Raw genomic sequence first — 15,376 nt, 5'->3', positions numbered from 1 at the left:
CGGGGCCGCGGCCCTGTCCGTGGTGCTGCCGCCCGCGCCGGTGGGAGCCCAGCCCAGCCCTCGTGGGGATCCCGTGCCACGGGGAAACGGCACCCCCCGGTCCGAGTCAGCCCGCAGCTGCCGCCCACCCTCGGCTCCCTTCTCGCCGGCAGATCCGAACCAACAGGCGCAGAGCAGCCGGCAGCCCGAGGCATCCTGTTGCGCTGGGTCCACTTCGAGGAGGGGAGAAGGCAGTGTCTTCTGAAAGAGCCTCTGCCCGGGTTGAGATTCGCTCCCGGCTGGGAACAATGGCTGCACTGCCAAGGCTGGTTTGTGCGTCTTCGGTCGTGTTGGTGGTCTGGGGTAGGTGCTTCCATTCCATGTTGTCTTCAGACAGGTTCTCCACCAAATCTGGTGCTTGCCTCTTGTAGGATGCTTCTTTAAAGCACCGCTTTTCCTAGCAAGGTTCCCTTAACGCTGTTATGAAGACCAGCCTTCGAAGGGGCTTTTTTGTTTACAAGAGGAGAAGGAAATGATATTCACGCAGAGTTAGTATGAATGTAATGGGGTTAATATGAGGAGAGAAAATACGTTACTGTTAAGTAGCCTTACGGCGCAAAGCGTGTGCTTTAATACGCATGCAAGTTCTTTACTGTTTCCTGTTGTTTTGAAATTTATGTATTTTAAATGTAATTTAACATATAGTTGCCTCAGGGAGGATGTGCAAACCATTAAGCAGTGCATGTTAGTGCTAGTTTTCCATGCAGTCTATATAAACCAGAGTAAATCATTTTATTGCAATTACAGTTTTTCTTCTGCAACCAAGAAAAGGTTGGTTAGTTTTGCCAATACAGCTACATTTGATGTGCACGTATAGCGACAGCTCTGTGTGCGGGTGCATATCTGTGTGGACGTATCTAATTTAACCGGACTAAAGCACGATCCGGTAGCTTCTTCCTTATTTCTCCCAGAAAGCTGGTGCTACCCGTGGAGCTGGCAGTACAGGAGAATTGGAATCTGGCTATTTCCAGGATAGGTCCCAGGATAATACAGTGCTCGAGAGAACAGGTGAATGGTATCTCAGAGGCTGGGGAGGAGGGAGCAGCCAGCAAAGTCAGCATCTTCAGTGAGCTAAACTCTAGGCTTTGGAGACAGGTTTGGACAGACAGAACCCAGTATTGTTTAGCCCAGGGGACAAATGTCAGCAGGGATTTAGTCTGAGATGTCGTGCCGAAGCATTCCTTTTATGATCAAGTATGAAGCTTCACAGACAATGATTTTTGTCTTGTTTGGGAGAGCTGTATTTTATAGTTGCCAGTGTTAGCACAGATCCGATTGGAAGCATTTCGAGCAGGAATGCATGTAAAATCAATAACTCCTCCCACTGCCAAATCTACTCAAGTCCAAGCCCCTTGGTTCCCAGTACTGCTTATGAAACCTAGAAACAGGAAGGGTGGTGAATCCTCCCAGTTTGTTTTGAACACACTGCCAGATTAAAACATCCAGACCTTTTAACTTAGCACAAAGAGCGAGCTGTTCCTCCACGCTTGAATTCTGGGCTTTCTCTCATAGCAGACTGTAATTGCTACTGTAACAGGACCATTCTCAGCATGCATGGGAGAGAATGAACAATGCCTCTAAAGTGGTATTAATTACTATGGGAAAATTAAAGTTGTGGCAAAGGAGATGCTGGAGAGGTGAATCTGCATGAAGTGGTCACCCTCTGTTCATTATTATGAATTATTTATATCTCAGAGAAGGAAGCTTGGTAAAATTTGACATTTGAGATCTATCTGTTGTCAGAGGGTGCTAGTAACGAATCAAACAGTTTTCCATTGGGGATGATGTGATCATAAAATGCCGAGATGTGGATAACTGATGTCTCTCTAATTCTGTCTTACGCTTCTTTGTCTCGCTTCTTCTCTGCTGCTCCTTCCCCCTAGCTGGTTTTTGTTCTGCAGTATGTGTTGAAGTTCCATCAGAGACAGAGGCTGTCCAAGGAAGGCACATGAAGCTACTCTGCATCTCCTGTATGAAGAGGGAAGAGGTCACAGCCAGCACAGTGGTGGAATGGTTCTACAGGCCGGAGGGTGGAAAAGATGAACCTGTATGTATGTTTGGTAGCTGAGCCCTTGTTTTCATAGGTCTTACTGTGAAACACAGTCCAGTGAACTCATGTGGGAGAAGCCAAAAGGTATTTGTGAGAGTGTAAGTTTGTCCTGTGGCAGGATCCCCAAGGAAGACTGTATAAGGGAAGGAGAGAGACCCAAACATGAACAAAAGCTTTCTGCCCCATTCTTATCCAAGTCTGTAGAAATGCCCAGCAGGCTGCTCTTGTATCATGGAGGAGAGATGAGCCTGGAATTCAGCTCTAAGCTGCAGATCTTCACAATTTCTGCAGCGTTTTCACCCAGAGGTTCCACAGCACCAATTTTGAGCAGTAACTAAAGTGTCTTTTCCTCGCTTAGCTGATTTCCATGCTTGGGCACAGCATGAACTCATGGCAGGAAAAGCTAGAATCTCTTGTCGAGTTCAAACATTTGGGGTCGTACATACATGCATGTCAGTTTCCAGTTCCATTCCTTGAATACGTAAAATCTAGTACGTAAGGAAATCAAGAAGGGAAACAGAAGTATGGAGTGACACCTGGTACCCTTGGCCACATTTCCCTTCTTAAGACACTTCTGAATCCCAAAGCTGTTCTTTGGAGTTTAAGTTGGGCTCCGATAAATCTGCAGGACAGGATTTACTTATTTTTGCCTCAGAGAAAGCCATGGTATCCTGACTGTGGGAGGATCTCTCTGAGTTGTTTTGGATCCCTGTCAGGAAAAGGTAAAATTCGTTTTCAGAGTGAATCAACATGGGAATCATTCAGACGAGGGGCAACTGGAATTCAAGAAAGAATGGTAAAACGGAGAATAAGATAAAGGCTGAGTGCACATATTTCTTTCTAACTATTTTGTCTGAGTACGAAGCATTAGATCAGTGGTTGCATTTCATTGCGATTGAGCAGGGCCAGGAAAGATGACAAATATTCTCCTACTGTCCTGAGAACTGTAGGGACTGCGCCAAGGAATGAGATGGGAATTCGCTTTCAGTGACCTGGGCGATACATTTGCCAGTGGCAACCCCAAGAATGCTAACAGAAGTGAGCTGGGGCGGACAGTTTAATGATGGGGACTGTGGTCAGCCAGAAACTTGCAAGAGATTAGGCCTGCGAAAGCCATCCAAGCTCTGTTCTTCTGATGTACCGTTTTCACGCTGTCATATTTACCCTGCAACACTTCCATTTCAGCTGAATATCCCAGGGCTTACCAAAAACGACTGACTGTCTTTGCTGTATTTATTCTGTGGTTCCTTCTTAAGATAATCTTACGTGCAGTGACCGACAGGCTAGGCACGAAGACTGCAGGATCCTAGTTTTTAGTTCCATTGCTGATTTTGTGTGTCATTGTCCACATGCGTCTCTGTTTTTCTGTGCCTTAGTTTTTCTACCTCTGCGATGGAGGTAATTCCGTTTTCTGTCTTTTGTAAAGTAGTCTGAGATTTGGAGGTAAAGGGTGACAGACTATGAATAGCTGCTGTTACTAAGGAAGCCGTAGCCCAGAACATACATGTGTGTAGCTAGAGGATGATGTTGCTCCTTGCAATATGCTGTGTTGTTGTCCGAGATATGCATCAGTGATTAATCAGAATATCCCTTCACGTTTCCTCACAGATCTACGAGTACAGGAAAACAAACCATGAATTTCCAAGCCGCTTCAGTGGTCGGTTACAGTGGAATGGGAGTAAAGACATGCAGGATGTATCCATCACTGTGTTAAACGTGACCTTGAACGATTCGGGTATCTATACCTGTAACATCACCCGGGAGTTTGAGTTCGAGATTCACCGACCTCTCTTCACAAGCTCCAGATTGATCCACCTCACCGTGGTGGAGGAGGGTATGAAGGATTGGCAGAAAGCGTGTTGTGCCTTAACTCGTCGTGGGTGTTGTCATCCAGGGATATGGTTTGTCATTGCATTGCAGGAGAGGGATGACTGAGCTGCCAGATAAAGGTGTCTGTCTTTGCCAGCAAGAAACACTACACAGGGTTCAGGAGGGGAAGACCTGCATTTTGTTTGCCGGCTGCAGCCTCTTTTTAGGCTCAGAGTGGTTGTGTGAATGTGGGAAGGTATAATAAGCTTGGCAGGCTGGGGCAACAGCTGGGCAGGCACAAGAAGCAAGCAGAGGTTTCCAGTTTCTCCGCTCAGAACCCTCGCTTCTCCCCTGGCGGCTCTAGGACGCTACAGCACAGCCTTTGCCAGGGTTCCCGCAGCTTCTGCTTCCTCGCTTCCGCCCCCTCCCTCTTGGAACGACTCATTCTCCATTTTGATATCAGTCTCTTGCTTCCACCCTCTCCCAATCTCTCCTTCCCTTTGCAGTGCTCCCGAGTCTTTCTGTTCCTCTTGGTTTTGCTCAGCTCAGTGCTGGAATCCTGGCTTGTTAGAAATCAGTGGGAATTCTGCTGTTCTCTTCAGAGGAGGGACAAGAGCTTTTAGCCCTCATCTTTTTCTGCTGTGTCTTCCCTTCCCTTCTTCCCCACAAGCATCTGTGTGTTTTGATCTCTTTCAAATCACTGGCGGCACAATACAGTCAAGTAACACCCACGAGTAGGACGCACAAAGGAAACAGAGCGTGAAGATGAGATAGGCTAACGGTGAGCAATCTGTATGAACGTGTGGGTGGCAGAGAATGCAAGACACATGCAAGCCTGTGCATGTTTGATTCCACTGGAAACATGCAGTGGGATCGCTGCTGGCATATCCTGTTGGCAGCCTCGCCTGTTCCCTGTCTTTTGTCCCCTCGCAGTGTAGTGGCACCTGGGTATCTCTGGCAAGATGGGTTAGGAAGGATGACATGAGGGTGGAAAGTGTCAGTGGAGCTGCTGTGCTCCGATAGCTGCATGTGAGTGATCAGAGATTATTTCATTTTCTTAACAGCTGGAGAAGACTTCACCTCGGTCATCTCTGAAATTATGATGTATATTCTGCTGGTCTTCCTCACCTTGTGGCTACTGATAGAAATGGTCTATTGCTACAGGAAAGTCTCTAAGGCAGAGGAGGCTGCCCAGGAAAATGCGTAAGTGTGAAATCTCTCCAGATGTGAGCTGTTCTGCAAGGGTTCTTCAGATGTCTCAGTCCAGATCAGACTGCAGGAAGACTGAACTTGGCTATCACACGCTTCTAGCTGATGTTTGCTATGTCTGGAATCATTGCAATGTTTAGGAGTGCCAAAAGAGACAGTGCACTTGCACAACGCACCAGGTAGGGAGGGTGGCCACGGTGCACGGTATTCCAAAGTGGCCCGGTTTGAACTGCGCAGAGATGCTCTCCTGGAAGGCCTGCTTTCAGAGATCTGACTCACAGATGCAGTTGACACAGCAGAGATGTTCCGACTTTTATACTGGTCCATTCCCATCTTTCTACATACTTGGCTTGGGTAAGGGTGCTCTTTGTACATGGTAGGAAGGCTGTATGCGTAGGATTTTACAGTAGGGAAGACTTGGTGTCTGCTCCTGACTATGCCGAGGAGTGTTTCCTACTGCGAGCATCTTCTACAGGCGACATTTGTTACCTTAGAGATACTTAGAGGCGTTCAAGATCTCTGTAAGGGTGAATGGACCCAAACTGGTTTTTTGCACTGTAGCACTTGAGGTTATGCTTTCCTCCTTCCCTCCAACTACAGGACAGACTATCTTGCGATTCCATCAGAAAACAAGGAAAACTGTGCTGTGCCTGTGGAGGAATAGCGGAGAGGAGTCAGCGGAACGAATGGCACCAAGGTAGGCGATGAGGAAACAGTCAATCACTGCTTGTGTCTGTCAACCTTTCAGCCTTACTACAGCGGGTTAGGTAGGTGTGCGTGGGGCTGGAGAAAAGGCGGATGGGAGACTCCTGGAGTCTGGCTGTGCTTCTTCCCTGCAGCTTCCCCAGTGACCTTGGAAGCAATATAGGTATCTTTAGGTGCTGGGTGTACTAATATTACTTTAAACCCCTAACCAACACACACGTTCACTTTCAGGCCATGGTGTAATTACTCCTCTTTTGCCCATTCCTGTGGAGTTGGGAATAGTCAGTGTCCCCTGCAGATGGGGAGCTGTGCTCAGGAGGAATACGAGAGCACTATCTCCAAAGGAGGCATCTGCTAGGAAGGACTTTGCAAAAGACCAAAATCTAGATCTTTTAAAGTCTTGCTCACGTCCTGTCAGTTATCATGCTAATTATATCACGATTCTCACTTCAGTAAGGTCAAATGACTCGTGCTCCAAGAGGAATTCTCTCAATTGCAGGGGCTCTGAAGACAGAAGGACTGCGTCATGCCAGCCAGGTTTGAGGGGGAGCTCTGCGCCGTCGGGAGGAAATACGGGGAAGTGTAAATTCTCTTCTATTTGCCTTGGACTCTGTACAGCCTTGACTTTGGCCTCATGACTCCATTCTGAGCTGCCAGCCCATTTGCTAAAGGACTCTTCTTTTGAAGCATGCTGAGCAAAGGGTGCAGGGGAGTGGGCAGCACGCCTCCTTCCCAGGTTTCAGTCCTATCATCACGTTAATGGCTTTGTAAATGTTAAGTGTCATTTCTTAGCTGCCATCACCGCCACCTTTATTTGCTAAATATGCTAGTTCTCCATTGCAGAGGTAAAGGGTATGTATGTCATGTTACTCTGACCTGCAGGACTGGGAATCGGGTCATTTTAGGGTCATGTTCCACCATATGTTACAGCCCAAGCAGTCTTACCAGTGTTCAAACAGGAAGAATTTAATTAATTAGTTGTTGATCTGGACTTTGGGCTGCCCGTGCACAGGCAGAGTAGGATGAGGACTGTAATGCATTAGAATTTTTGAAACTGTGTAGTAGGAAGGGTGAGTCCCTGTGCCATGTTCACACTTGCTTCTGAAGGAGGAAAGTGAGAATACAGATCCTGAAGTACTCCTACTTTGGGAGGCAGTATGACGTAAGTATAAGAATCCCCTGTACCCACCCGTTTCATTTAGCAAGCGTCAAAATTCTTCGTTCCTTCCATTTGCCTTGCATAGCAGGTTTACTCCTCAAGTACGCAGAGACACAGTGATAAGAGTAACCTGCGGAGCTGCGTTCTGCAACAACGGGGAAGCCAGTAGGACACAGTATGCAGTTCACCTGTTTCTGGGGGAACCCCCGAAAGGAAGACAGCCTGATGCAAGTAGGCGAGCAAAGTAAATAGGATGCACAGCCCTCACAGGAAAAGGACGGACAGCTTTGCAAAATGGTACTACTTTTTGTAACTGTGCTATCAGTCTTCCCATACTGTAGTGTAGCACCACCTAGAGGAATAGACAGAAAACGCTTATTTTTTTTTCCTAGTTGATCGTAATTCTGTCATGTGATAACTGGTCACTGGTTTGAACAGTCAGCATTCGTAAGTGATCCACTGCTGCACAGGAATCACGCTGTAAATTCAATGTTTCCTATGCAGACCTACCTTTTTGATTGTAGTGGATTAAGCAGAGTAAAATTTGTTTTCTGGCCTCAGATGTAGATCAGTTGAGCTCAACAACTAGGATTACAAGGAGGAAAAAAGGCAGAAACATTGGCCGGGGTGGAATTGCACCTTAAGACAAAATGGGGGAAGGTTTGTTTTTTTCATATAGCAGATGTTGTTACATCCCTGCTGCAATGGAGCCTATACTGCTTGCAAGAGTTGACAAATTATGCTACACTGACCGCTTCTAAATAGTTACAAAGTGCTTGTGAATCAAGGCATGCTTCCCACCTAATGGAACTTCCTCTGCTTTGTTCTGCTGCTTTTTATGTGTTGCTAAAATCACAGAAATTACTCCATTTGTCAGTCAGGCCCAGGCCAGATTTCTAACTGGCAGTTGTTCAAAATTCCTTTTTTAGAGTGGGTGTCAACTTTAGCAAACTACTACAATGCAGCCTTCACAGTAGGATCGCTCTCAAGTCCAGAGCCAAGTCTGGCAACCTGAGCGCATTTTCCAGGTGAAGCACACTTGTAGTCTGGGCACCGGTTCCTTAAAACCTAATATCCAAAAGGGGAAAAAGCAGCTCGTCTTCTAATTCAGCTGGACATCTTCATTTTCCCTAGGCCAATTTGCTTGGCCTCAGGGCAATTTTGGGCACAATCCTAACTCTAAACCCACAGCGACAGAGGAAGGACTAGATTGTAACTCCAGAATTTCCGTCACTGACCACGGCATTGACGCCCATGGCGATTTTTAGGTAAGGTCACGTAACCTCTCTCCCACTTCAACTCTGCTCCTCAGTCCCCGTGAAGCATTGATAACCCTCTGGTGTCATAACGTTAAGTCAAAAAAGGAGGAAACCGAGAACTTCTTGAGAGCTACCTCAGGTGGTAAAGAAGGGCCGTCCTCTAGTCCTGCACCTTCCGGTAGCTTACACGCATCTTTTCAAGATGCTTTTTTTTGGACACATCTTTCACTTTTCTGGTTCCTGCAGAGACACATACGACTATTGCCCCGTGTTGTTCTAGGCAGGAGAAAATGGTGTGTAAATTTTGCTCAAGATTCTCATAGGAAAAAAAAAAAAAGTTTGGGGTGTCTCAAGGGTGGTGTTTAAAGGCAGGCTGTGTCCTGGGAGAGATGGTCCTGGTTGGTCTCTGAAAAGACTCTCTCTGTATTTGGAAATGACAGAAGAGACTTTAGAATAGGCAGGATAATAAAAAGAACAAAGCACTCACGAGTCGCGCTGTTTGTTTGTTTGATAAATTTTTTTTTTTTAATTTATACCGTACTTCCATTGTACTAGCTACTTTACATTAAGTTTTGGCTGCATAGCCTTTACGATTCCTAGGTTCTAGCAGGTAAGTTTCATTATCATTTTACTGCATTTTGCGCACAGCGCAAAGTTTATGACAGTTAGACAACTCCTAAAACAAAACCACGGTTCCTCCCCTGCCCCACCCTAGAGTTCACGTTAGCGCTACAGGCGCATCAGCCTTGGCCAACAGCCCCCCGCTTCCCAGGCTCTGGTGGTGAAATCCAGAAGGGAAGCGCACGCCTACGGGTGATTGTACGACCCACTCCCATTCCTTGCTGACGCGAGGCGATCCTCATTAATTTGCAGTTACGCACAGCAATTGGGGTTGCAGGATCCAGGGCCTCAGGTGGGGACAACACACTCCAGGTTTTTAGCAGCTTTATCCGGTCCTGGAGCATGCGATGGGAGATGAACTGCCGTGAGAATGGTAATGTCCCAGAGGTGCCACAGCCACACGATGCCAGTCCTGGGCGGTTGTAATGCTGCAACGGTTCTGCTGCTCCTCCCTCCCCCCTGACCTCGTCGGGCCAAGAGCCAGGTTAGTGCTTCTGTATCTGCTCTGTTAAGTGCTATTACAAGGGAGGTGGGTTTGCGAAGACAGGGAATGACATGCGTGTGGCACGGGCTCCACCTCTTTGCTGGATGAAGTTGCTGTTTTGTAACAGCTGCTCTCCCAAATCCTAATGCCACTGGGGCAGATTGGGCCGAAACTGAGACACGACCAAATAGCTCTAGAACCTGAGCTGCACGTTGGTTTTATTCCCTAACTGTTCTCGGAGTTTGGGTTGGGGAAGGTGGCCTTTTAACATTAGCAATGGAATTGGCCTAAATGAGTGAGGTAACAGAAACGGCAAGAGGAGGTACCTCCCCGAGCCATGTGCAAATATAACTCCTTCAGCAGAAGGAAGTCCTTTTACCTACTGAGAAAAATAAAACACATTCACTTAAAGAGCATACAGACTGCGGTACGGAAAGGCAAGCAGGGACAGCACCAGGACAGTCCATCTGTGACACAGGGAATGATTGTCTGGCAGCAAAGGTGTGAGGGGAGAGGGAAAAGCCATAGCAAGCACTGCAGAATGTGTGTGGGAGAGGAGGGCATGGCATGCCACGTATCCATGCTAAGAGTTTTAAGCCCATGCTGTCTGGCTAGATTGGGAAATAATCTCAAATGGCAGTCGATCAAGACACGAGATTATTTGGCCAGTGTGCACATCTAGAAAAAGAAAGGTATTATGGCACAGAGAGACTCGTGCTGTAGAGACTGCAAAGCTTAGAGAGATCAGAGCATGCCAGGCGGGGGGAATGGGCCAGAAAGTCAGCACAGTCGCGTCTCGGAAACTACACTGACACAAATGTTTTGTGAGCCACTTACCTCAGATGCTTTGGTTTAAGAGTCTCTGTTTCGAGTATTGTTTTAAGCAAGCCCCTGACGGATATTTTAACTAGTGCTGAGACTGTCTGAAAAGACTAAGCCAGAGTCCACATGACTGCGCCATGAAATGTTATCGGTGGCAGCAAGCCTGGCAGAGATCCTGTCGGAAAGATCTCTTTGGAGTTCAGCAGGTAAAGCAGAAAGCGCAGGTCTGTCAAGAGCTGTGGGACAGCAGCAGCTGCCTTGACAAACATGACAGAATTGCCTCCCCTGAGCCAGGCACTGTTGCTTTAAAGTGTTTGTTACTGACCGTGCTTTTCCGCATATTGCGGAAGCAGAAAGTCCAACCTCTAAATTAGGAAGGGGTTCGCTTCTATCCTCATAGGGAAAAGCAGACACTGACTGATTGAGTGCTACTTGGTTAAAAGGGCTAGTTCAGTACACATCACGGAAACACCGTAAGGACATTCTGTGGAGAAGTCCTCTTGGGAGCGTAGCATCTCCACGCCGACAGCAGAAGAGTAGTCAACATGTTTGCCACACGCTATGACTGAGCTCCACTGTGGACAGAGCCTCTTCCTAGATCACTGCGCTAGGCTAGAGACCGTGTACGCCTGGGTACTAACCTTCACAGACTGTTTTTTCATAGACGTTAACTCATGTGCTGGCTTTATGCTAACTGTGCTCATGTAAATGAACCCAAGGCGAAGAGGAGTCCCAAATGTTTTCCTACTCCTAGCAGCACGGAAAGACCCATCTAACTAGCCAGGAATGATTCACTCCCCTGAAATATCTGCCACTAACCTCTATTTTGCAACTCATTCCGTGTGAGCAGTGCTGGTCTTTTTAGGGTTGGAGACTTATCTCCACCACTCTGTCCTAGTGCTGGATGGTGTGAAAGCTGCAGGCTGTCCTCTCTGTCTGTCTCCTCTATTTAGGTGCCTTAGGATCACTTCAAGAGGATGGAAACACATGACTGAGAAGGCAAAGCTTACCAGGAAAGGGAAGAGGCATTAAAGCCACGTGACACACAAGTACTGTATTCACCAAAACCTGCATGTATGCACACCCTTCTGGTTAGCACTTCTGACATGCAGAAAGCCAAAACGTGAGGTTTGCAAGTGTGTCTTTCACTCAGCCTTGGTGTATCGCAGGCGCTTTCCTGTTGCCTTTATATCTGCAGAGAAATGACTGTAGAGCATATCCAAAAGGTCTCGTTTCAAGTACCCAGACCAAAAGTGTCTCCAGCCGCTATTTGGAAAACAAATTTCTACCTTCTTGTGTAAAGGTAGGAAAAAGCATATATGTAGGTAGGCTATGCGGTTTAGTGCTGAGGAGACAAGTAGGCTAAAAAGTCTGTCTCCATCTACACCCAGGTGAGCTTCTGAAACTAACGGGGTCTGTCTCTTAAGAACACAGATTAAGCATGCCAGGCTTTCTGAGAGGGGATACAGCAACGCAGGCATCATGATTTCAGAGGTGGTTTTGTGCCGGGGCTTTAAATCCAGCAAAGCACTGTGCTTTGAAACCTTGCCTCTTTCAAAACAGGGTCATATTTGTAATAAAGCCATGCTGCATATCTCTTAGGTCTCCCTCTATTAGAGCTAAAGCAGACAAGTGGGGTCAGGTGGTCAAATGGCAGACTGCTGCCCCAGACTGGTACAGCAGCCTGTAAGCTGTGTGTAAATGCACACTCTGTGTCAGCAGCATAACTGAGATATATGTTAGGGGAGATCAAAGTTGTGTGACTTTCTTCTCTCCTCCCAAAGGACTTAAGGGAGCCAGAAAGGATTTATGGAGAATTATCAGCTAAGATGAATTAATATCAAAGTTTTCTGACTGAAGCGTGCCTTGGATTATCGGTTAATTGTTGAGCATCCAAAAAGCACGGTTGTCCGGTTAATTCATAGGTAAGCTCCTATTTTTACCATTGCAGGTACCTTTCTCTCTTTTAAGTGGAACGTGCAGACTCAGCAATGCCCCTGTCTTGGGCACACGCTTCTGATCTTACCACCTGAAATAACCTGTGTCTTTTGATCCTTCGTAGACTTTACGCGCAGGTGCTGCACTAGATACATTTGGTATCTACTTTATGAACACATGATTGCATAGCAGTAATCCAGGTCTCAAATTCACTTTGAGCTCGTCCCAGATGGCATAACCCAAACACCTCTTTTAAGGTAAGCATTAGAAGGCACGTGGTTATCAGAAGCGAGATTGTATCAAGCTAGGATTAGCGAGTATATTCTTCTCCCGTATGAACAGGTGATACACACAAACTGGCAAATCAGAGCCTTCTGTCCCTTCTTCTCCCTCCTCCCAATAGGTAGCATCTTACTTGGCAAGAATTAGGCTACTAGCTGTTGGCATTAGTTTGCACGTTTGGCTGGAGAAATGCTTTTTTAAAAATCTCTCTTTTGTAGTTGTTCACATTCTGCAAATGAAAACCCAGCTGCGCTCACCTGGCAGATTACCAGCGGCAGAAGGGTCAGAGGGAGGACTTGGCGGGGAAATGCGTCTGCGAGGCGCTATAAAGAAAACTACCATTGACGTGGGATTTCTGGCACAGGTTAAGCAAGGCAAGCAAGTAAAGAAGCAAAACCTGACAATGGAAGCCAAGCTACGACTTGGCTGTGACTGCTTAGGGATGGCAGAAGTACCACCCCCTGTAACATTATTCAGGTTGCTCAGCCTTGCTCCTAGAAAGCGTTGCTAATTTCTCTAGGAAATGTAATCATCAACTGACGGGTCCAAAATTGTCTATGGCTGCAAAAGGAATTAATCTGTCGATTGGGACTCAACTGCAGTAGCATGTGATTCCTACCGTAGCCGTCTAGAGGAAGGCATCTAGGTGAAAACACGCCTAGGTTTTAAGCCCTCACCTTTAGTACCATTGTGGGTTTTGCCTGCAGAAAAAGACCTTGCTTTTTTCTCTTTTATTACTACTGTGATAAATTAAGAGGCAATAAAAGATCGTGAATCCTATCCAACTCCAAGCCAGACTTGCCGCCAAGTGGCAAAAAGAAATAACTAGGAATCTGAGAAAAAGAAACCTAAGGCCTCAAAGAAAAACCTTCCTCAGTCTGACGGGTGCTGCATGTACAAGGTTCTGTCTGGTGACCACCACCCTTATGCTCTTTATTGAAGGATTCAACGTAGCTGTGTGTCAGGATATATGTCAAACATGTTAAACCCAGTTTAAAGTAATGTGCGGGCAGAATGAATATTAGTGCTTGAGATTGTTATAGCTGCCTCTGCATGGCCTTGCGTTAACTTAACAGAGCTTGTGCAATTCTGTCTCGAGGGCCAAGCCCGAGGAAGCCGTGTCAGTGGGAACATCCCGAACCCAACGCAACGGCAATCTGGAAGAATGCTGTAGAGGAAGAAGGATGCATGGATGAGTGAATGGATTTCTTGCCTCCGTAACTAGCTAGAGAACGTGAAATTGGTAAGAAACCAACTCTGATCACTAGCATTTATTTTCAACCCTCTCGGACAGGTGGGTTTCTCTGCCTCTCGATGGGTTGCGTCCATCTATGTACAAAACCCTCCCAGCCAGGTGGCAGAGACCCCATGTTCCAGGCTTCTCTCTCAAGATGTGGCCGCCGCCTTTTCTGGCGTGGGCAAGGTGGCAAGCACAGGGCTTCCTCTTGGTCTTTTTTCTTGGTGCTTGGAATTAAATTCTAGAAAAGCAGAAGGTGGGCAGCAGGGGATTTTTCTGTGCTTAGTAATTGTGAGAGTGACTAATGGGGAAACGGGACACTCGGCCAGTGTGGCAAGTCACAGCGGGGAGTCAGGGCCCTCCTGTCCCGAGATGAGCGGCAGAATGCCCTTCCCAGGCACTAGCACCTCAGTTTCATTGTACAGTAGCCATTTCAGCAGCCTCCCTGGGAAAAAGTCAGGGAGCGGTACAGTAGTCAGCAGCATTAAATTAAATAAATAGTCATAAATACACATTACTCTCTAGTTGCATGTCTTTTTCACAACCTCTCTTCATCCGCACTCCTTCAAATCTGAGTCTTCTTCTGCGGGACGTGTTGTGTTTAGCACTTGGTCACAAAAATCGTAGGCAGGCTGGGAGAAATCAGCGGGTTACTTCTACGTACATTACCTTTCCCTAATTGGAATGCACAGGCTCGTGAGGGTTTTCCTTAGACTCCACTTTGTCACCCAGCTGTGCGGATGAGAGTTTCTGGTACAGAGATAGGAAGACCAGTTACTCACCCTTATGTCCCCTGCTCTTTCAGCACCCATTGGAGCTAGACACAAGGGACGAGCTAGAACTGCACCGTTTGCATAAGGGGAATATGCAGCTGACTCCCTCCTGCCATTCAGAAGGTGGAAAAATCCTGGTGTTGAACAAGGTGGAGATAGAGGGCCTCGCATGTCACCTAATCTACCTGGCTGGGTAAGATGAGAAAGCATTTATTAAACATTCAAACAAGCACCCGGCATCCCAACCAGTCACAGCGGCATTTGGTACACCGCACAGCACAGCCTCTGCTGCCCCTCTTCCTCACTTGGCTGCTAATGGGAGTCCGGAATTGTCCCCCGGAACAAGTGAAAATGCATATTGTCTTTTTAATGCAGCTTTACCACCTGACTTGCTTACAGAGCAAATGCTTTGCTATCCAGCTTATGAGAGATACCAGTCTGATGCCTCACACTGTGGACATCCCTCCAGATCTATCCTGCCACCCACTGACGGTCCCTTTTTTCGTTTTTCTTTTTTGGTCCCCGCCACCCTTCCTAATCTCTCCCGGACTTTGAAAGGCCTTGTTGCTATACAGACGCAGTCATGTAAATATCCACAGTGAGGGCTGTTGCTATATAGATGCAGTCATGTAAATATCCTAGTGAAGGAAAGGAAAGTTGTTCTTTTTCTCCCTAATGTTTTCCCGCAGAGCGTGTGAGACAAGGTAAGGGCCAGGTGGTACGAGCAAAATGGTCTCGCAGACCAGGGGCAGGAGGGAAATTTGCTGAGCAGGGTAGCGGGAGCAGTTGCAAATAAATACTAATTTTGGTTCTCTTTTTAAGTTGGGGTACTCCCCCTATCGTGGGAAGTCGCACAGGCAGTAGCCCTTTCAGCACCGATGCAGATCTTCAGCACAGGGATGGCTTAATGGCAGGGGCCCAAGCACATAGAAAGCAGAGAACTACAGAAAATGTAAAGGGGACACTGTCAAAGGGAATGGAAGTGTGCT

At 47.0% G+C, this 15,376-nt stretch overlaps 1 protein-coding gene across 1 annotated transcript; it reads left to right on the top strand.

Annotated features, from left to right (window-relative positions):
- Nucleotides 1-287: 287 nt before the first annotated feature.
- Nucleotides 288-6,670, top strand: SCN3B (sodium voltage-gated channel beta subunit 3). Its single transcript, XM_009281289.1, has 6 exons — nt 288-342; nt 1,923-2,086; nt 3,698-3,923; nt 4,963-5,101; nt 5,708-5,804; nt 6,312-6,670. Exons 1-5 carry the CDS (start codon nt 288-290, stop codon nt 5,769-5,771), a joined length of 648 nt encoding a protein of 215 aa, XP_009279564.1. The 3' UTR covers nt 5,772-5,804; nt 6,312-6,670.
- Nucleotides 6,671-15,376: the final 8,706 nt, after the last annotated feature.

This window comes from Aptenodytes forsteri, unplaced genomic scaffold (genome assembly GCF_000699145.1).
Source record: "Aptenodytes forsteri isolate BGI_AS27 unplaced genomic scaffold, ASM69914v1 Scaffold324, whole genome shotgun sequence".
NCBI classification, from domain to species: Eukaryota; Metazoa; Chordata; class Aves; order Sphenisciformes; family Spheniscidae; genus Aptenodytes; species Aptenodytes forsteri.
Note: the sequence above shows the minus strand (reverse complement) of the source record. Positions and strands in the feature narration are given on the sequence as shown.

What these genes read in the sequence shown, in the direction of transcription:
- SCN3B (XM_009281289.1), top strand. Translation starts at nt 288, where the DNA reads ATGGCTGCACTGCCAAGGCTGGTTTGTGCGTCTTCGGTCGTGTTGGTG. An exon ending in CCTCACCGTGGTGGAGGAGG is followed by an intron (nt 3,924 to 4,962) that starts GTATGAAGGATT and finishes TTTTCTTAACAG; the next exon opens with CTGGAGAAGACTTCACCTCG. An exon ending in GAGGCTGCCCAGGAAAATGC is followed by an intron (nt 5,102 to 5,707) that starts GTAAGTGTGAAA and finishes CTCCAACTACAG; the next exon opens with GACAGACTATCTTGCGATTC.